The sequence below is a fragment of the Cygnus atratus genome, chromosome 15 (genome assembly GCF_013377495.2).
Source record: "Cygnus atratus isolate AKBS03 ecotype Queensland, Australia chromosome 15, CAtr_DNAZoo_HiC_assembly, whole genome shotgun sequence".
NCBI classification, from domain to species: domain Eukaryota; kingdom Metazoa; phylum Chordata; class Aves; order Anseriformes; family Anatidae; genus Cygnus; species Cygnus atratus.
Window position 1 is genome coordinate 680,534 of NC_066376.1, and position 20,739 is coordinate 701,272.

The window sequence follows — 20,739 nt, forward strand, 5'->3', positions numbered from 1 at the left end:
CGGGCGGCGCAGCGCGCATCCCCCCGCCGCGCTCAGCCCGCCGCCCGCCGCATGCCGCCCGCCCCGGGCCGCAGCCGCCTCACGGCGCCGCCATGCAGCGGGCGGGGCGGGCCGCGCCCCACGTGACCGCGCCGCCATCGCCGCGCCGGGCAGACGCCGGCCGCGCCGCCATCTTGGCTGAGGGCACGGCCGCGCCTCCCGCCCCTCGGGGCGCCGCCCCCCCCGCGGCGGCACCGGGCCCGGCCGCCCCCCGACGGGCAGCCCCCCCCCCCCCGGCGGGCAGCCCCCGACACACGGCCACCGCCACGCCCCGGCAGTGCCGGCGGGGGGCGAGCGGGCGGCGGGCGTAGCGCGGGGACACGGGGCGGGGACACGGGACGGGGACACGGGACGGGGACAGGGGACGGGGACCGGGGTCGGCCTCATCCCGCGCCCGCCCGGTGGCAGCGCGAGCCGGGGCCGCCGCTCGCGCCCCGTGACAGCAGCGCCCGTGGGCGCCCCCCGCCGCCGCCGGGCCGCCGCCTCGTTCGCAGCCCCCCGACGGCCGCCCGGTCCCGTCCCGCCCCGGCCCGGCCGGCTGGCGGCGCTCCGTGCCCGCCGAGGGCGCGGCGGGGCGGGCAGGGCAGGGCAGGGCCGGGCCGGGGCGGGCCCCGCGGGGGCGGGCGGCGGGGTAGGTGCCGGGGCGGGCGCCCGCCGAGCCATCAGCGGCGGCGCCGGGGCCGGGAGAGCAGCATGGCCCCGTCGGGCCCGGACGGCGGCCGAGGTGAGCGGCGCGGGGGGGCGCGGGACCGCGGGGCTGAGTCCGGCCGCCCCCACGGGCTGCCGCGGTCGGCGCGGCTCCCCGGAACGGCGCTCGGCTGCCCAGAGCGCGGCCGGGCGGGGGGGACGGGGCTGCCGGCGCCTTGCGGCCGCGGGCTGCCGGCGCCCGGGACCCGCGCGGGGCCGTCCCGTCCCGTCCTGTCCCGTCCCGTCCCGTCCCGTCCCGTCCCGTCCCGTCGCTTCCGAGGGCAGAAACCGGCACAAGCGTGGCTGGCGGCTGGCGAAGCGCGGGCACCGTCCCCCCCCCTCCCGCCCCGCGGCTTCGCGCCCGTGCCAGCGGCACCGGGGCTCCCGGGCACGTCGGGCCGGGGCCCGCCGCGCTCAGGCCCGCGGTGTCCCTGCAGGCAGCGCCATGGCCCCCGGGAAGAAGATCACGGCCAGGATCAAGAGGACGCTGCCGGTGCGGGGCCCGCAGGCGCCCACGCTGAGCGAGCTGATGCGCTGGTACTGCCTCAACACCAACACGCACGGCTGCCGGCGCATCGTCGTGTCCCGGGGACGCCTGCGCAGGTTCATCTGGATCCTGCTCACGCTGAGCGCCGTGGGGCTGATCCTCTGGCAGTGCGCCGAGCTGCTCATGAACTACTACAGCGCCTCGGTGTCCGTCACGGTCCAGTTCCAGAAGCTGCCCTTCCCTGCCGTCACCATCTGCAACATCAACCCCTACAAGTAAGGCCGTGCTCGCCGCGAGGCCGGCGGGTCCCGGGGCTGGCCCTGCTGCGGCCCCCGGCCAGCTCACGGCCCCGCACTGCCCCGCAGCCAGCCCCGGCCACGGGCACGTCGGGCCGCACGGCACCGCTGCTCCTCAGCAGCCCTCCTTCCCTCCTCCCTCCCTCCCTGCCAGCCCGTGCTCGCCTCGCGGCACGTCAGCTAAGGCACCCGCTCTGCGCTAGCGCTCCTCAGACACTTGTGGATTACAATCACACCCTCCACTTACTGCCTGCTGAGCTGCAGCGCTTGATTTAGCTTTCTGCTGGAGACGGTCCCTGGCGGGTCCGTGGTTCTCTTCAAATTTCCTTCTCCCTAGGACTGCCGTTCCAGGATTACAAACAGTGACATCTCCCGAAGAGTGGAGAGGGAGCAGCTGTCACTCCTCTGTTACCTCTTTCTTTTCCTATGGGATGCCTTGACTTTTTCTGTCAATGATATCTTTTTCCTGCCAAATTACGCTTTATGCTGAGGTCCGTTCTCCTGCCAGCTATCCGCCCCAGTCCCTCCTTGCCGTCCAGCTCTCTGGCTGCCTCTTGGCACAGCTGCAGAAGTCACATTTCCACATGCACTGCCTCCTCGGGCTTGCTGGCAAAACCTCCCAGGAGCCCGGGAGTCTGCTCAGTCTGCTCCTTTCCCTGGTCTTTTCCCTGAGACCTCTCGGCCTCTCCCCACACCGATTTAAATAAGTGGGGTCAGAAGAGATGGACGCGGGTCTGTGACAAAGAACCCTCCTGAGCACTGAGACACGCAGTGCAGCGGGCAGCGTGCTGCAGTCAGGTGGGGAGGTGCAGTGAACGACACAATTTTCTCCCATTTTCTCTAACGCAGGTACAGTTCGATGAAAGACTACTTATCAGAATTGGACAAAGAGACAAAAAAAGCGCTGGAGACTTTCTACGGGTTCTCAGAGGGCAAGTCCAAGGTGCGCCGTTCGGCGGGTGACTGGAACGAGACGGAGAGCCACTTCTTCAAACAGATCCCTCTGCTGAAGTTTGAGGACTTCTCCAAGACGGCCACTGACCTCCGCAGCGGCCGGAAGAGGAAAATTGAGGGCAGCGTCTTTCACAAGGACTCCTCCATCGTGAACTCCGGGGATTCAAATGATATCATCGGCTTCCAGCTGGTGAGTGTCACTCTTCCTTGTCCAGCAACTTGCTGGTGGGGGCAACGAGGGGGTGTTAGGGTGGGTATCCCACCGGCCAGTTTTATTGCTCGCTTAGTGGCGCAATAGCGAATAAAGCTCTGCCCACTCCTTTGCCCGTTCTGCCATGCCTCCGCTGCTGCCTGCAGATCCATCTCCAGCTCTCTGGAAGAGAAACGCCTTCCTGAGGTCTAGCCAAAATAGACTTAGTGCCATCCGTGACCTTTCTTTTTGGCCTGAAACATTAGACCGTATCATTTAGCCCCGAATGAAAGGTTTTTGGTGCCCCCTTTGTCCTCTTGCTGCCACTAGAACTTCAGATGTGATTATTACAGTGGGAAAGAAATGATACCACACCGACTTTATAGGACACATCATTTCTTTCCATCTGAAATGCTTTTTCCCCTTTGTAATTATCAGTGCGATGCAAACAACAGCAGTGAGTGTGCACTTTATACATTCAGTTCTGGTGTTAATGCTATCCAAGAGTGGTACAAACTGCATTACATGAACATCATGGCTCAAATTCCCTTGGAGACTAAAGAAGAATTGAGTTATTCTGCTGATGACCTTCTATTGACATGTTTCTTTGATGGCCTATCTTGTGACAAAAGGTCAGTGCTCAGAAAATACCTGCCAGCTTAACAGTTTATTTCCAAGTGTGTAATACATAGGAATTTAATATTTGGAGTTTGCTGAATTCCAGCAAGAACCAGCTCTATTTTTAAATGAAAGCAAACATTCATGTCTTAATGAACTTCAAGTATGGTCTTTAATTTCATTTGTCTCAGTGTTCTGCTGTCCACATTTCAGATAAACTTATGTTTTTTGACAGAATTGGATCTACCTGCTTATGATTGCTGCAGTGCAATCCTTGTGTGTCTTGGTAGTAGGGGAGTCATCCCTTAATACCGGGGATAATGGCAGAGCTCCCAGGTGCAGCCACCGGGATGAAGTTGCACTTGTACATGGCTTTTGTACATGGCAATTTTCCCACTGCCACGTACAAAGCAAGCTGCATTGTAACTCTCACCTTAGGGGGTATAGCTGAATCTTTTCTGGAAGCATTTTGTTTGTGTCTGTAATCATAAAATATTTTATTGGAATTAAGATATTTGCTTGAGTGGGAGGGGAGGTTCTCAGGAAAGACATGAATGTGCTTGAACTGCAAGGGTGTTTCCTTAGCCTCTCCCACATGGCAGTGGCTGTGACATCTTTTCTGAAAAATGAAGATTCATGCTCCTTTACACACTTGACTGTTGAATGAGAAAGGACTCTGCCCCCCTCACTGCCACCTTCCTGCTAGTTCAGAAAATCTGCTCCCCCCACCCTCTCAGCCCGCACTCCCACACTAAAACCTCTGAAATTTTTCATTTCCTGGTGCTGTTAAACCAGATCATATTTCCATGTAGTTTCAAGACATTAAGGGAAAAAAGAAAAAAAAAGAAAAAAAGAAAAAGAAAAAAAAACTTCAGGAAAATAAAGTGCTTGCACAAAAAAAAAAAAAAAGGAGAAAAAAAAAAGAAAAATCCAGTCCTGCTATGTTACTGGCCAAAAAAAAAAATAGTCCAAACCTGCTGAGTTTCTGCCAGAGACAGTTAAAACTGCAGAGGGCAATTCAACAATATTTGGTTTCTTTCAGACACTTCACTCGTTTCCATCATCCCCTGCATGGCAATTGCTATACTTTCAACAGTGGAGAAAATGGGACGATCCTGAGCACCTCCACCGGAGGCAGTGAGTACGGTAAGGAAACTTTGCTTGCAGAGGAACTATTAGATAACGAGCGGTTCAGTGAACTGGATCCTGCTGGAGAGTGATTGATGTGTTGGCTCTAGATGTGCAGTCTGATTGGGGAAGTGCCTGTTTGAACTAGTGCAAACCGTTGCCAGAGAATACAAAGATAATATCATTGCATCACTAATGTTTTCCATCTGAAATTACTGCTTCCCAGTTATATAACTTTTTAAAGTAAGTTTCAGCTGCCTTCTAAGGAGACATCATTTGTTTGTTGTACTTGGGGCTGCAGAGGGACACCACTTGCTCTAAGTGTCTCAGTCTAGCACGGCAGAGGCATCGCTTGATTGTTACAATTCCACTTAAGGCCAGATAGTGTTGAGTAAACTGTGTTGCCCTCCCTGACGAGAAAAAATTGGCTCTGGCTTCTGGTGTAACACTGTTCCTACCCCTGTCTCTGTTCTTCAGGATTGCAGGTTGTTCTGTACATAGACGAAGCAGACTACAACCCTTTCCTGGTGACATCAACAGGAGCCAAGATCATTGTCCATGACCAAGACGAATATCCCTTTATTGAGGACATCGGCACAGAAATCGAAACTGCAGCGGCCACCTCCATAGGGATGCACTTTGTGAGTGACAGCAATCTTGTTTCCAGGTGCACGGCATCATTTCTATGAAAGAGATGTAAATGCGAACCAATGCGATGTTTGAACACAGCCAGCAGCTGGGAAGGCAGCTAATACCTCATTTGTATAGCTGAAGCACCCCTAGGAAAATCCTGTGATAGCACTATTCTGAACAAAGTTTTCCTTTCTGTGGGTGTAAAATCTGTTCTTTATAAACCAAGCAGCTACTGGGGACCTTGTTTGTTCTCCCTTTTCTCCAACCCCTTGGCTTTCCAGGATTTGTGTTGTTTTCACAGCAAAATCCACAGCCACAGAGATGGACTATCAAATGCATGGCCATCAAATGGCTATCAAATTTCCCCAATTAGCGTAGTACAAACCAGGCGTTTTACCCAAAGGGCTTCTTTCTGTGGTGGAGAAGTGAAAGCAGTGCCATCAGGCAAGCCAGACTTCCCTTTCATCTGGATGGGCTGTTAAGTGAGCGCTTTAGTTCTGCCTTTTCTTCACTGATGGCTGGTTCAAATGCATCAGGGATCCTGCTTATCTGTCCCGGCTGGGTGTGCCAGATCTAGATAGTCCACGCATTAGAAAAGACATTAAATACAAGGCCGACTGCTTTAAAATGTGCAAATAGCTAACTATCTTCCAGCTGTCTGGAAAACTGGGGCACCAACTGCTTGGTCTAACCGGCAGGGATAAATGCTGCCTAAAAAACAAATAGAAAATTCTCATAGAATGAGAATGGTGGGAAGGAGGCAAACCCTCACAAAGCTGTATTTCTTCTGTAACTCTTACACCATACAGGAGAAAGTCACTGCAGATGGAATATCAATATTTAATGCAAGAGTTCCTTGGCACAGTAGATTAGAACTGTTGCATATAGTATAAAAAACAAGACTGAATACATCCTGGTGGCTATGTTTAAAAGATTTGGCATGAGGAAGTGTTCTGATTGCATCCTAATGTATCAGCTGAAACAGAAGCTCGACTCAGTTTCTGGACCCAAAACAAATGCCTGTATCTGGTGATCACTGTACTGCCAGTGAAGCAAGACTCCAGAGAACCTGCTGAGGGGGTTGTGGTTATCAGGACAGGGCTGCGCAGCCGAGGTGCTGGATCAGTCCCTGTTCCTGCATCCAGACGTGGGAAGGAGGACACAGGGATATGTCACACACAACCACTCTACTCTGTAGGCTTGAGCGGGGCAAGTTTTCCAAATGCAAATGTCAGTGTCTAGGTTCCTAATCACTCATGTGCTTACGCTGTATACCAGGACTTCCCACACACCCCCCACCCCCAAAAAATATTCCAAGATGTTTGGAATGCAAACAAGGCATTGTTTGGTAGGAGTTTCAGTACTTTAGTTAAATATTTAGTTTGGAAATTATTTCAGTACCTAAATGAAAAAGTATGCTTTCATAGGGGTATAAACTGTGACAAAAAATAATAACCTATACAAAGGATTGATCATCTGCCATGGAGTATACTCTCCAAGGCAGGTATCAGATTGTCTGCAGAAGTTAAAAGAATAACTATCAAAAGCTGGTTTCATTTGTTTTTTTTCAGAAGTTGCCCATCTGTAATACTGAAATCACAAATTTCTGTGTTCCCCCAAAGAGAGGTTTGAGCATATTTCTAAAAGAGCCAACAAGTCATACCTTTTATTGTCAAATCCATGATTGGAGACTTGGCGTTTCTATAGTGCAGACAGAAATGGTGATGCTTGCTATCAGGCTTGATCTCAGTAACCTGTTGGTCTACAGTCAGTACCTTACAGGTAGGCAGGCATTTATCAGCCTTTTGAAGGACCAGCCGCTAATTTAAACTCTGTACAGAAAAATAAGTGAACAGATTCTTAAATACGTGACATTTCTTGTCGCATTTGGGCCACCTTCTTTGCTATAAAAGTAGATAATTATATCAAAAAGATAGCAAGAGTTTGGGGCTGAGGGAGGTACAGCTGCAGGAAGCAGACAGCCTAACCTGAGCCAGGTCTTGTGAATCTGAGGGCTCCCAAATTCACGTGCAGGCACAGCACTTGGCATTTCAGAGCTCTTTTCTCTCGGCACAGATTGCAGAACAGGAAAAGCTGTTAGCATTCAACAGAGTGTAAGGGTCAAAGCAGTTCGTGGAAACAGTCCTGAAGGAGATACAAACATTTTGAGTGATTTTGGAGAGGTGCTGTTGAGCACTAGTGGAGCCCAAAGTGCTGTTTTACCCACAGAACAGGAGCAGCCAGCACAGCACAGCAGCAGCTCAGGGCAGCGCAGCTCTCCTCAGGATAAATGGTACATGGTCACTAAGACCCTGCAGTGAGAGAAACCATACTGATGAATGACTCTGCTGTGGAAAATCCTCACTGTTTCAGTTATACTACTATCTCAGTATTCCTGCAGAGGTGATATATGGAGCCACTAGATGAAGCTAGAACAGCACTTTGGGAAATGAACAGCACAGACCAGAAAACCTTCATTTTGACAAATCATTTGAGATGGCAAAGGGTAAATGTGCCGTTCAAACCCACCCCATCATTGAAAGTTTTACAATCACAATGAGCTGCCACTAGATTCTTTGGTTTCTCTGATGTCCCCAAACCAAAATTTGCTCTTTTCTGGTTCCCAGACTCGGTCCCGCAAGCTGAGCAAGCCCTACAGTGACTGTACAGAGACTGGTGCTGACATACCAGTAGAAAATCTCTATAACAAGAGCTACTCCCTCCAGGTAAATTGCTATTGCATTTGTTTTTATCAATTGCTTGAAAACTACCTTCATAAAAAGCTCTACAAAATTCTGTAGTTCAGGATCTGAGATTGTTAACAGCCCAGGCATAGGGTCACTGCTTTTAATCACTGATGCAAGATACCACAGCACTTTTTAGAATCTGAGATTTATTCCTAAGTGGTTGATGTTTGAAGTTCCCTTAGGCACCATGTTAGATAAAGAAAGAACATTAGCTCATTAGGCAATTTTCAAGCAATGTGAGACTGGAAAATATTGGCCAAGTAAATGTTGCAGCTTAGTAACTTGAAACAAACTTAGTAAGCTTGAAGCCAGAAATTGTGACCTTTAGGACTCCAGGAATAACAGATACCATCTAATCAGTATCCAGATAGCAGGATGTTTGTTTACAGAGTAAGTTTCCACTAATTTTCCTTGGTTTCTGTAATTGGGTCCTCTTGGAGGGTGTCAGTTGTTCTGATACTCTCCACTTGAAGAATCACAATTATATTATTAGCTGCTGCTTTCTGCAAATCCTTTTCCTCGGCTGGAATTTATTTTATGGGTATTAAACCCACAGTCTGCTGTGATGTATTGCCTAGCAGGATCACACAGACATTATCTGAGGTTTTAATAACAGTACTTCAAGAAAACTCGGGGCTCAGGAAGGCTGGGACTGGGAACAAAAAATGACTAGGAGTTGTGAAAGAAAAGCTCAGTTCCTGCTTGCTCCAACTGATTCAGCATTTTAGTAGAAAATACTGACTACTGCCCTTTTAATCCTTACAATTTCTAATCTCCAAATGTGAACCAACACAAAACAGTCAAAGCTGTGAACATTTTCACTAGCAAGTCACTTCCCCCACCTTGTTGAATCGTGGACCAGGTGCCACAGCAGACCAAAAGCCTCCGTAGAGGTTTCGGTGGAAAAAGCAACAACAAGCGTGTGAGGAAAGGGGGAGCATGCACACAATCCTCCCCCTCATAAAGGACTAAGTTCCTATTCCTTGCACTACCGTCTAAACCCTCCACAGCACTTTCTGCCTGTGTTTGTGTTCACTGGGGTTCCCATTTTGTTGCTGCTGCCACGAGCAGGGGAAGTTTTGGGGAGCCAGGGGCAAGTGCAGCACAAGCACGGGGCAGAAGGCAGCATTTCCGAGCCACCAGTTCTTGGTTTATCTCCCCAGATTTGCCTGCACTCCTGCTTCCAGAAGGCCATGGTGGAGTCCTGCGGCTGCGCCCAGTACACACAGCCATTACCCGCCGGAGCAGAGTACTGCAACTACAAGAAAAACCCCAACTGGAGTAAGTGCTGGGACACCCCCACGCTGCATGGCCCCAGCGCCCACTGCCAGCCGCAAACCCCTCGGCACAGCATGGCCCTGCCTGCACCTGGCGCCCACGCAGCGGGTGGGAAAGGGGATCTGCAGCCCACACAGCACTCACACCGCAGAGCACGGGAGCTGCCTCTCGTTTGGATTGTGTCTGACAGTTTTCCTTATTGCTTGTCATTCATGCACACCACAGGAGTGCCGAGTAGAGGGCTTGACTGTGTGAGGCAATCGTGCGTGCTTATAGCAAGTGACAACTACTACTCAGAACATTTTGCAATATTTTTAGGGGAAATCTTGCTATCCCCATCACAGAGGCGATGGCCGCAGGGGCCACCTACACCCCCTTAGCCTCACTCCAGCATAGGCAGCGAAAGATCATTGCTTTTCTCTCCAGCTTCTCAAATAGCTCCCGCGTTCCCTTCTTGCAGTGTACTGCTACTACAGACTACATGAGAAGTTCGTGAAGGAGCAGCTGGGCTGCCAGCAAATCTGCAAAGATTCCTGCAGGTAAGCCCTGCCCCAGGGCAGAGGTAAGACTGCGTGGGGGCGTTCGGCTCACAGCTAACAGCCTGCCTTTCCCCGCAGCTTCAAGGAGTGGGCGCTCACCACCAGCATCGCCCAGTGGCCGTCCATCGTGTCAGAGGTCAGTTCCCAGTTCTGCTTAGCCATGACTGCAGAAGGAGGTGCTAAACAAACCCCAAGGTTCAGTGCAGCAGCAGAGGGGCCAGGGGATACTTGTTAGCCATTAAACTAAAGCTTGGGATGTGTCCTCTTGGGGACAGCTGGCCTGTCACATTTGGTTTGGGAGCCCAAGCTGGTTCCAGGAGCTGTGGAGCCTGAGCTCCCTTTCCAGGGTATTTCTACACAAGTGCACACAGCTATAGTATTATTTTCTATAATTTTTCCAGGATTGGATGCTTCGAGTTCTCTCTTGGGACAAAGGGCAAAAAATCAACAAGCTGAACAAGTAAGTTTCCATTTATATGTTTCTAGCTTGCACCTCAAGCTCAGATATAATCTTAGCAGCCCTAATGATGGCAATTGGGGAAAAAGCTCCCTTAGAGCGGCCCAGCCCTACTGGTCCAACTGGTTATTTGCATAGTTTTTCAGTATGTTTCATGTTATTGTTTTACTAAACCCTCAGCCGCCTTCTGTTTCTCCTCTCAGGACGGACCTCGCAAACCTCATGGTGTTTTACAAAGACCTGAACGAGAGATTCATTTCGGAGAATCCCACGAACACGGTAAGCGCGCAGCAGGAAGACAGCCCTTCCTCCTGCCAGGCTGGAGCCTTTCCTCCGGCCATGGGAGGGTCCCATCCAGGCAGAGGCAGGAAACCCGGCACAGGCGGTGCAGCCTGGGGCACCCAGTCCTGCCCTTTCACAGCCCTTCTGCCCGGCACCTTTTCAAGACACCCAGCCCCGAATCCCATGGGCTACCCCACACACATGCAGAGCTCACCAGCCTCCCACCGCAGCAGAGCGGGCAGGAGGGGACCACGCAGGCGGCAGGGGAAGGGCTCGCGGCATTCTGTGCCAAACCCTGGGCGCAGCATCCCTGTGGGCACGCACCCACAGGAGCTGCTGACCTCATGCTCTCTTCTCTTCCAGCTCGTCATTCTTCTCTCTAACTTCGGCGGCCAGCTGGGCCTTTGGATGAGCTGCTCAGTTGTCTGCGTCATTGAGATCGTCGAGGTCTTCTTCATCGATTCACTTTCCATTGTAATGCGGCGCCAGTGGCAAAAGGCAAAGAAGTGGTGGAACGACCGGAAAAGGGAAGGGTCGGGGAAGCCTCCTCAGGTCGGCGATGTGGAGAGGCAGGGCCACGACAACCCCGTCTGCATCGACGAGGACCTGCCCACCTTCAACACTGCCCTCCGCCTGCCACTGCCCCAGGAGAGCCACCTGCCCAGGACTCCCCCCCCAAACTACAGCACTTTGCGGCTAGAGACCGCCTTCACGGAGCAGCTGCCTGACACACTGGAGGCTGGGCAACACTGACACTTATTTATCCGCTCGTCCAGGTGCCAAAGTCAGAGGTGGGTGCTGGACCCACGTGTCTGGGTTGAAAGGCACGCACCCAAGTGAGCACTGAAGGGCTCTTGGGTCAGACCCTTATTCAAGGATTGAACTTGCAGTCTAAGATTCTCTGAGCAAAGCTCAGACACAAAAGCCAAGGGCTCAGAAACATTAGGAACTTCAAACAACACTAATTCCCAAGGTAATTATTGCAGGAGATGGCTGGAGCAGGATGTAGCACTGAGCTGGGATGTCTTGCCAAACAGAGGTGTGTATTTGCAACCAACTACGTGCACCCCATTATTTGTGGGCAGGAATTACTCCACAGCAGAAGATTGATGCCACATTGACTATCAACACTAATTGCTCTCTGCTGTGTGGCTTGACTTGTGGGAAAAACCCGGGGCTTTCAGGAATGCAGCATGACATTTTCAGGAAGGGTAAGGACAGAGGCTAGGGAAGAACACAAAATGGATATAAGGAAAGCTCTCCAGCTGAATTTTGATTAGGAGCCTGATTCCAAGGGTGGTTTGAAGAGCTTGTTATTCTGGGATGAAGAGTTAATATAGTCACGGATGTGCTTGTAAAGCAAGTTATTCACAGCTTGAGTCGGAGAACCTAAGTCATCCCAAAATAGTCATCGGAAAAGGGCATGAAGTCTAATCCAGCTTAGAGTAATGAACTGCATATTCTGCAAGCTTGTTTCATTTAATGCTGCTTGAGCTGTCTTTAAAGGTAGCCTTGGAGTAGCTCGTTAAGCTCAGCCACTGATTACTTCCCAGCAGCCTCAAAGGGAGCCGGCTTCTCTTCCTGCCCAACCCCAGGCAAGGACTTTTTCTTCCCACAGCCGCCAGTTCACTGCCCCAATGCTGCCCGCGGTGGTGCTGCCCAGACTCCACGCACCGCCCCAACAGGAGGTGGGCACAGGGCGCCTCTGCCCCCCTGCTGTGTCCCCAGCCCCACGCACACCCCACGCCCTGCCTCCTGTTCGCCAGACCCTCCCCGCACTGCCACCGTGCTGGGCAGAGCCAGCGCCGGGCTTTGTCTGCGCCGTTTGTTCAAGGCTGCTGCCCTTGCCCCTCCTGCAGGCGAGACCTCAACAGACGTCCCTGCCTTACCTCCGCGAGCAGGGGCACCCGCGCCCAGCTCCGCGACCTGCCAGCCAGGCGACAGCAACGCCAGCTTTGTCTGAGCACGAAGCAGAGCTGCAGCTTTCCTTCCCAAGCCTGTAGCTGTCTTGCAGCAGGCTCACGCCCTGCGGCTTGCTGCCACAGAGCTGGCAAGGCGGCTCAGGGCCCCGCATGGGCCATCCAGGGGTACCCAGCAGCAACAGCATCCTTCCCACAGCCCCGGATCCTGCACCTGGCCGTGCCTACTGCAGCCTCTCCGTAGCCGACTAGAGCACACTGTGTAGATGTTGAGGAGCAACAGATCCTGCACTGGGTTGGCTGCTTGGGGGTTTCATAGTGAATGTGCACATGCGCATGCATGTGTCAATGTGCAAAGGAAGCCCCTCTCTTGCTTTCTCTCTCTAGATGAACTTATTTTATATAGGAAAGTGAGAATCCAGAAAGGTTCTTTAATGTGCAATAAAATATATTTTAATTGGATTATTTAAATAGCTGTTAAACTGAAAAAATAAAGATATATTTTTGAGTAAGTGCTTGTTCCTATTTTTTCCCCACCTTACCTATTCTTAAAGCAGCAATGTGTGAGTTGTTTCCATGCAGGCAGCCCAAGAGATGCCGGCACTTTCCTGTGCCTGCCCCAGGGCTGCTGTGCAGCAAACTCCCCAGAAGTACGTGGCCTAAAGGAGTCATGTTTCCCTAAATCTAAGTGCTCCCTTGGCAGCACAACCCGAGGAAAGGCCAGGTCAAAGTGCCTGGTGTCACCCGTGGTTTCAGTACGCGCCTGCAGCCCACGTGGCAGAGAGGAGCTGTGGGTTTGACTGCAGGCACATGCATCGTGCCCAGTGCTTCCCTTCAAACAACAAGCTCTTGGGCAGCTCTGGGAGACCATCAGGGAGAAAAGAATGGACTTCACCCTGCCCCAAAGCCCCTTCTCTAACAGGCAAGGATGAGGCACTCAGAGCAGCCAGCTGCTTGCCCCGACCGCCCTTACAGCTCGCTGGGTCCCACCAGCAGTAGTGCTCCTTACACCCACGCTGGCTGTTTGCAACAGCAGGGAACAGACCTAGGGGGAGAGCTGGGACAGCCCGCAAGGGCCAAACACACACCACGTCTGTAACACAAGGGGAAGCGGCGCTGAGCTGCTGTGACCACAGCAGCAGAAGGCAGAGCAAATCTAAGCTAGACAGCATCTTACAGAAAGCCTCCTTCCAGGTTGTTTCTCCTTTACACAGGAACCGGTTTGGCTCAGGAACACCTGACATAACTTCTTACACATGCAAAGAGCTCCTAGAATCAATGTTAACTCCAGCTCTTACAGACTGTGGCCTCATGAAGATTGAAAGTTGGGATAAAGCAAAAACAAAAAAAAAATCTACCTGAGAAACGCTTCAGAGCAGGAGACACCACAGTTCTTATGTTCCTCATTAGAACCCGCACACACGGCAGTACTCAGCAGGCAGCAGCTCTGCACAGCTCACACTGACACAGGCAGCCCTGGGCAGGGGAGGTGACAGCACAGCTCGCTGCTGGCACAGCTCTGCCCCGTGCCCTTCCCACCAGAGCCCGCTCACACAGGCACTCCTGCTCCCAGGCCACCCAAACCACTACCCCCAGCTGAGCCCCCAGAGCTCAATTTAATCAGCTGGCACTGATGAAGCAATCCGCTGCCCCAAGAAGGAAACCCCCTACACCTGCTGCCCCTTGCACCACCCTGTGCCCGGCGTCCCGCAGGCATCTTGGGACCTGGGGGCTTGGGGACAGGGCAGGGCCCGGCAGCAGGGCCTGCAGCCATGGGACACGACACATTGTACATGTCCCAGTTGGGAGAAAGGGCATCACTTGGTGTTGAGGCATTTATCAAGGGCGGACAGGAGCCATTCTCAGGCTGCTGGCACTACGCAGCCGAAAGAGGAGCCCAGCCCTGCCTGACGAGGTGCTCAGGTCCCAGCAAAGCCTGCAGCCCAGCCCAGCAGGAAGCCACCACGTCCCGCTCCATAGCTGGGGGGTCCCTGCAGCCCACCTCCCTCTGTGGGGCCGCGCCCAGCGGGATGCAGCAGGGCCACGGCCATGTGCCCACTCCCTCAGCACCTGCGTGCAATGGCCACGGCCACGGCCACGGCCATGCCCCCGCCATGCCACGGCTGCTGCTCCCACGGGTGGGCCACGAGGTGCGGCTGTGGGGGATACGGCCCGGGGCAGGAACCGTGCCCTTGGTGCGGCTCCGCAGGCACGCTTCATATCGCTGGCAGTCAGATGTCACGTGCCGCTTCCACACACTGCCACAAACTGGTTTCCACATCTTTCTCACAGCTACTTGGGAATTCATAAGAGAAAATAAATAAAAAAAGCCTTGCAGTGCAGTGAAGTATTTGTTATAGCAAAACCTGACAGATGGCACTTCCACCACTGACACCTCCAGAAAGTTTTTTAAAGAAAAGCCTCTTAAAACAGGGTGGTACGAACCCTACAAGAAATCAGGTGTAGTAAGGGGGCAAACAGTACACCTGGTAACTGCGGTACTCATGGGGGAAAACACAACCTGGTCGGGAGCAAAGCTGCTGAGGCATCACCTCCCCTGCGACCTTGCTGCGAGTCCCGGGGGCAGCTGGGCGCTGAGCTGCCCCCGGGGGCTGTGGAACCACAGGTTTTCTGCAGGTGACTTCAGCGCTTGCTTCTCAGGGAAGGTGCAGCGCTTTGCCCTTCATAGGAAGAACCCTCAGGAGGCAGGGAGCCTTCGCAGTAGCTCCAGAAATGGATTACTTCATCGTGAATTAAATATTGAACTTTATTGAACTCCTGAGTCATGTTAAACACCAGAAAGGTCCGTGGAATGGTAGGAGAATTGGGTCTGACACCTGCTGAACATCATAAATTCAAAGCTATTGAGCAGCTTGGCTCGAAGTCTATGGGAACAGCGTGCAGTGAAGTTGGCGGCTCAATCTCCCTGCACCAGGGGACCCGGGGGTGCCCAGCCAGCGTGGGACGGGTACGGAGGGTGCCCTGCCACCGCCACGCAGTCCCGTGCACCCTTGCTGGGGCAGGACAAGGGTCCCGGCACCCCAAGCCCACGGCCTCTCAGAGCTGCGAGGCAGCGGGGAGCCACCAGCAGCAGGCCAACAGACGTCCAGGTCCCACACAGCGCGGGGGCCGGGCACCCACGCACGGAGCTGCCCCGGCACGGCGGGCGGCAGGGCGCAGGCCCGGCGAGGCGCCCCAACAGGCCCGCAGCAGGCCATGAGCGGCCGTGAGTCACCGGGAACGGCTCCGCAGGCCCGGACAGGCCGCTCCTGGGGAGCTGCAGCAGGCGAGGCTCCCCGAGGCTGGCCGAGCTCCTGCACGGCGGGGAGCAGCGCTCGCGCGTTAGAGGAGAAAGTTGTGGGCAGGAGAGGAGCCGCTGGAGTGGGAGGAGGCGGCCGAGAAGGCAAATGGTGCTCTGCAGAGGTCTGCTGGGCCAGGAGTGCGCGGTGACTGTCCTGGCAAGCTCATGCCACTCGCGGCCAGACCAGGCACCGCTGCCCCAGCCCCACGGGTGCCACCTGCTGCAGCCAGCTCAGGGGGTCCCAATGTCCCCGCCACGCCAGAGGACCTCTGCCCAAAGCTGCTCCCAACAGGGGAGCACCGACAGGGTTAAGGTTGCCCATGCCTCCCCTTCCACGCAGTAACATTTCAGTGGTCCACAAACAGGTTTGGAAGCTGAATGCCTCGTTAATGTAAATGGGGCTGGGCTGGGGAAAGGCATCTCCAGCACATGCCTATGGAAAACCCTTTCAGGCTCCAGCCTCCACTGGTGTCTTGGGATAAAGAGGAGTCCTGGGGAGGCTGGGACACATTGCAGGAGCAGTGGTATGTGCGACCTTACCCCTTCATTCTAGGGAGCAGTGAGGCAGCTCCGTGACTGCCAGTGCTGGGGCTGTCCTCCGGGCACCTGCGAAGGGGCTCGCGGGGCTCTGAGGTTGTGTTTGCCGCAAGAGCCAGGGAGCACCAGGCAGGCCACGGGCTCTGAGCACACAGAGCTGTTGTTTTGCTGTGGGGGCTGTGGTGCCCCCTGCGCCCAGCGGGGCCGCGCCAGCAGCCACTGGTCCCGTGAGGCACAAGGCAGGGCCCAGGCTTTGCAACACTGCTGCCGCAGGGCAAACTCCTCGCTCCCGCACCTCTGCACTCACATCCAAGCTGCCACTGCAGGAAAATGCCCTTCTGTTGCATTTCTAGGGCAAAGAACTGGACTTTCAAGAGTACTTTTCCTTTGTGCCCTGAAGCCAGGATGCAACCAAAGCCCCTGGCTGTAAGAAAATCAGTTCTGCCTCTCCAGCCCCGACAGCAGCTGCCACTACTTCCCAGGAAGCTTGCATTAAAGCAAGCGACACTTTAGACACACAGAACTGACTTCCCTCTGCTTGCAGACATGGTCTGGGGCTCTCTGGCCTCAGCTACACCCAGACTTAAACCTGCTTGGACGCTGCAAGGGGCCAGGGCATTGGGGCACAGAGACTTGGAGCAGGCAGGAACTCAGTTGTACGAAATCATTGCTGCAGCACCTAAGTGTCAGTGCCCGTTGCAGCAGACACCGCGACAACGAATGCAATGGGGGCGGCAGGCAATGCCCCGCGCACTCCCAGCCCCTGCCAAACACCAGCTTTCTCATCAGCCAGACCCGCTCGGGTCAGGAGTGCTTTCAGGTTGAGCTTCAGGAGGATTACCGATGAGCTGGAGCATCCCAAGCAAGCAGACCCAAGCGGTGACAGCGTGAGAGCGGTGCCAGGCAGGTGTGAGTAAGACGTTAAGCAGCGACTGCAGCAGCTGCCTCCGGAGTGAGACGCTTTGAGGGCAGCTCTGGCACTAATCCTGACGCCGGCATCTCCCCGTGAACAGGACGGACCGGGCAGGCATGCGGGCACGGACGTGTCCTCCCTCCTCCGCCAGCCTCACCAGGCAAAGCTGTTGCCAGCACCAAAGCAGAGAGCGCTGATCACTGACAGCACTGGGGAAGAGTGAGAGTTTGTCAGAGCGTAACTGATGCCTGAGGAGAGGAGGGGGGAACGACATCCCAGCCCCGCCTGGGCACCCAGCCCATTAGCTGGGCTTCACCCATGTGCAGAGGCAGCCCCGGAGTGGAGATTATAGGCGTGTTGGTAAAGACCCGTTAAAGTGCAAGACTTGGAGAGGTTCGTGAGGAAATGCAGAATTTCTGAAGAGCTCCCTTCCAATTAGGACAGGCCGCAGCCTGCCCTGTTTAAGGGCCACTTCATTATCAGGGTTGTGTCCCTTTCCCTGGCGTGGGGAGCTCCGTGAAATGCTGTGTGTTAGCAAAGCAAGCCTCCAGCCCATCAGTTCTCATGGCTCCCTTGGTTTCTGGCTACAAAAGCATCTCATCTCCCTTTTTATGTCTTATTGTTTTTTTAGTACTGTGAGTACAAGGAAAACACAAAGGAGACCACATCAACATGGGACCTAATTTTACGGGCGCTTTTCCTCCACGCTTCTAAATGAAATCACCAGGCAGGCACTCGGCACAGTGAGAAACCAGAGCTGCAGGATTTAAGAGAAAACACAAAGTCATGAATGAAAAAAAGAGAGAGAAACAGAAATTCAGGATGAATCAGGAGTTTCTCTCTCCTGCCAGTACCTGCTGTGGCACAGCTCCCTAATTCCCTTTCCACATGCAGAACACATCCTTCACACAGCAGTAAGATTTGCATTTTTTTCAGTATGTGCACTGCTCATCCTGACCATGAAAAGTGCAACTAAATGGTGCCAGCATAGATAACAGCCACCACACAGTGCTTGGAACCATAAAGGGGACAGCCTTGTTAACCCACTCTCCCCACGGCAACCCACAGCTAAGCCCCCAGAAAGCTCCTTGGTGAAGGCCAGGGGCGCTGGCTAACAGACGGCTGAGCAGAGGCAGGGCATCGTGCCTGGACGCACCGGGCCCACGCTAATGCAGCACCCAGCTGAGCTGGGGACATGGTACACGGGACGTGGGACACGGGGCACGTCCATGCCCCCTGCCACGGCAGGGCAGGGCCTGCCATCCCGCCTGGCGCTCAGGGCACCCACGGTGCGGGCACGTGGGCGGCGTGGGCACGGTTCGCTGTCCGGCACCGTGCCGTGCCGTGCCGTGCCGTGCGCGGAGCACCGCGGAATGCAGTGTGGCGAGTTCCTCGCAGCAGGCTGCAGTGCAGGCTGTAATGCTGCTAATGCGGCGCTTCCCCTGCCTCACGCTGAGATCACGCTTCGGGCTCCAGGGCTGACCCGGGACTCGCTCCTGCTCCCTGGCCCGGTTGCAACACAGCCTGATCTATAAACACAAAAACATATCCAGCTCCAGGACCACAGATGATATGCTCCTGGCATTTTTTTCTCTCCTGTATCGCCCCCCGTGCTTTGGCGCATTCTTGCCAGATTCCCATACCCGCTCTGCCTCTCAGCATCCCTCCTGAAGCAGCCGGGGGGCTCAGGTCCCTCAGCAGGGCTGACCCCCCAATGGTTTCGGGGCGCAGCCGCTGTGCCATGCCCCACACTGCCCAGGACCCCACTTTCGCTCTGCCAAGGCTGCTGCGGGCAGCGCTTCCAAAGCAGCGGCAAAGCTGGGCACGGAATGATGCAGCTCACGAACGAGGCCCCTGCCCGAGCCGGCTGACGCAGACCTGAGGAGGTGTGAGGCTGTGTCACTGCCGGCCTTCCTTCCTCTTGCTAACCTGAAATCAAAACTCCAGGATTTCCAAACAGCTGAATGAGACTGGCCCCATGCAGCATGCTGATACGTCATCATTTCTCTGGCTCTTTCTACTCATTTTTTGCCTCAGATATGCTTCTAGAGATGGAAAAGCATATGCATTTATATGTTTATATATGTATTTATTCACTTGAAATTAAAAACATGCTGCAGTCCCCGCAGAAGATGCGATTGTCGTGAAGCATGGCTAAATCTATTTGCTAGTCAGAGTCACCATGAATCACGGTGTTTTCATAATGCTATATTGCTACAGTTCTTCCTCTGTTACATTTTAAGACCTTCTCACCCAAGTTTACATAATCAATCCTGAAAGGTACAACATGTTCCTTGAGATAAACACAACGAGTAATCATCCCTTCGTCTTGTTCTTGTTATAAAAGTTCATTGGTCACAAAATATTTTACATTTCTCCCCCAGAGCATGGGAAAAGGCCCATAAAGCACCAGCCGGGGACCTCTGCAGAGCTTCCTCCTCTGCCACCAGCTCCGCCGATGCTTTATCAGCTGCGCCCCAGCAGCGCTGTGCTCCCAGGACCCAGCACGCCGAACGCACCCTGGGCTATTGCCTACCCCAGGAAGCTGGAGTGAAGGCAGGGTGGTTATTTTTTCCACTAAACTTTATGGCAGAAAAAGCAAATTAATTCAATTAGTTCCCTGTCACATTACTGAGCACAGAGCGTATCTGGGAGCAACCTCACCTGTGGCAAATCCCTGCCTGAGCACCAAGCCCTTGTGCTGTGCACCCTGCTAGTTTTAAGGACACAGAGGTGTGCAGCCATGGGGTTAAATTATTAATAGATATTAATAGATGGGCTAAAGTAAGTTGGGGGCCTGAAATAGGTTTTGTCCCCTCTTTCCTGTTCTGAACCAAGCAGGGCAGTTGGAGCTCCCTGAATTGGAAGGAGTGCATGGAGCCCACACCCCAGCAGTGCATGTCCCCACAGGGACCCCAGCAATCCACCACCCCATCACCCTGCTGCCCATTGCCCCACCACCCCAGCGCCCATTGCCCCACCACCCCACCATCACCCCCACCGCTCCCAGCCCCTCGGCGCCAGGCAGCGGCCGCCAGCGCAGCGCAGCGGCTGTGGGAACGGCCCCATGGGGACGGCTTCCCTCCTGCCTCCCGCTGTAAAACACACTGGTCTTCACTTTACTGCCTGATCTTTGTAACGCAAACAGAGATTAGTTAAAAGGTTTTATACATGGTGATTACCCATGTAACTTGGCTGGTTAGATGTTCAGTATCCTTTGAGTGTGACTTCACCGGTTAAAACTAAATTACTCAGTATATTATTTTGTTTAGTAATGGCGTGTTTCTGAAAGTGCACCTGATAAACCAAACAATTAAAGTGCTGAATTAGCCTGGTTGCACCCTCTTTAGGAACAGGTGATGCCATTTCACTAGACAGTGCAGAACAGCAGTGTTCCTGCTGCCCAGGCTGCAGCTCCTCATCACAAGCAGCAGCTGAATCAAGGCGACGCAGAGCCGTGCGCTCCTTCCGTTCCTGTTAGCAGGAGGGCTGCCTGCACACACCCGTTGTCCAGCTGGAAGCCTCACTGCAGAAGTGACTGGTATTGAGCACGTACATCTTGCAGCTAAATGGCAACCTAATTAACTCCTGAGCGGTGCACACGTTCAGCCCTGGGTAGGACTGCGGCCAGCGCCGCGCTGCCTCCTCGGGCCAGGACAGCTCCGGAGGGGGGGGCAGCACGGTGCGGGGCTCCAGCAGAGGCTGGGTAGATAAACACACAATGAAAAAACCAT

General features: G+C 54.2%; 1 protein-coding gene across 1 annotated transcript; it reads left to right on the plus strand.

Moving 5' to 3' along the window:
* The first annotated feature begins 684 nt into the window (after positions 1 to 684).
* On the plus strand, positions 685 to 12,759 carry SCNN1G (sodium channel epithelial 1 subunit gamma). Its single transcript, XM_035563488.2, has 13 exons — positions 685 to 763; positions 1,164 to 1,488; positions 2,359 to 2,653; positions 3,092 to 3,285; positions 4,314 to 4,417; positions 4,877 to 5,040; positions 7,660 to 7,758; positions 8,943 to 9,060; positions 9,518 to 9,596; positions 9,675 to 9,732; positions 9,998 to 10,056; positions 10,257 to 10,332; positions 10,699 to 12,759. The coding sequence occupies exons 1-13, from the start codon at positions 733 to 735 to the stop codon at positions 11,086 to 11,088; spliced, it is 1,992 nt and encodes a 663-aa protein (XP_035419381.2). The 5' UTR covers positions 685 to 732; the 3' UTR covers positions 11,089 to 12,759.
* The last annotated feature ends 7,980 nt before the right edge of the window (positions 12,760 to 20,739 follow it).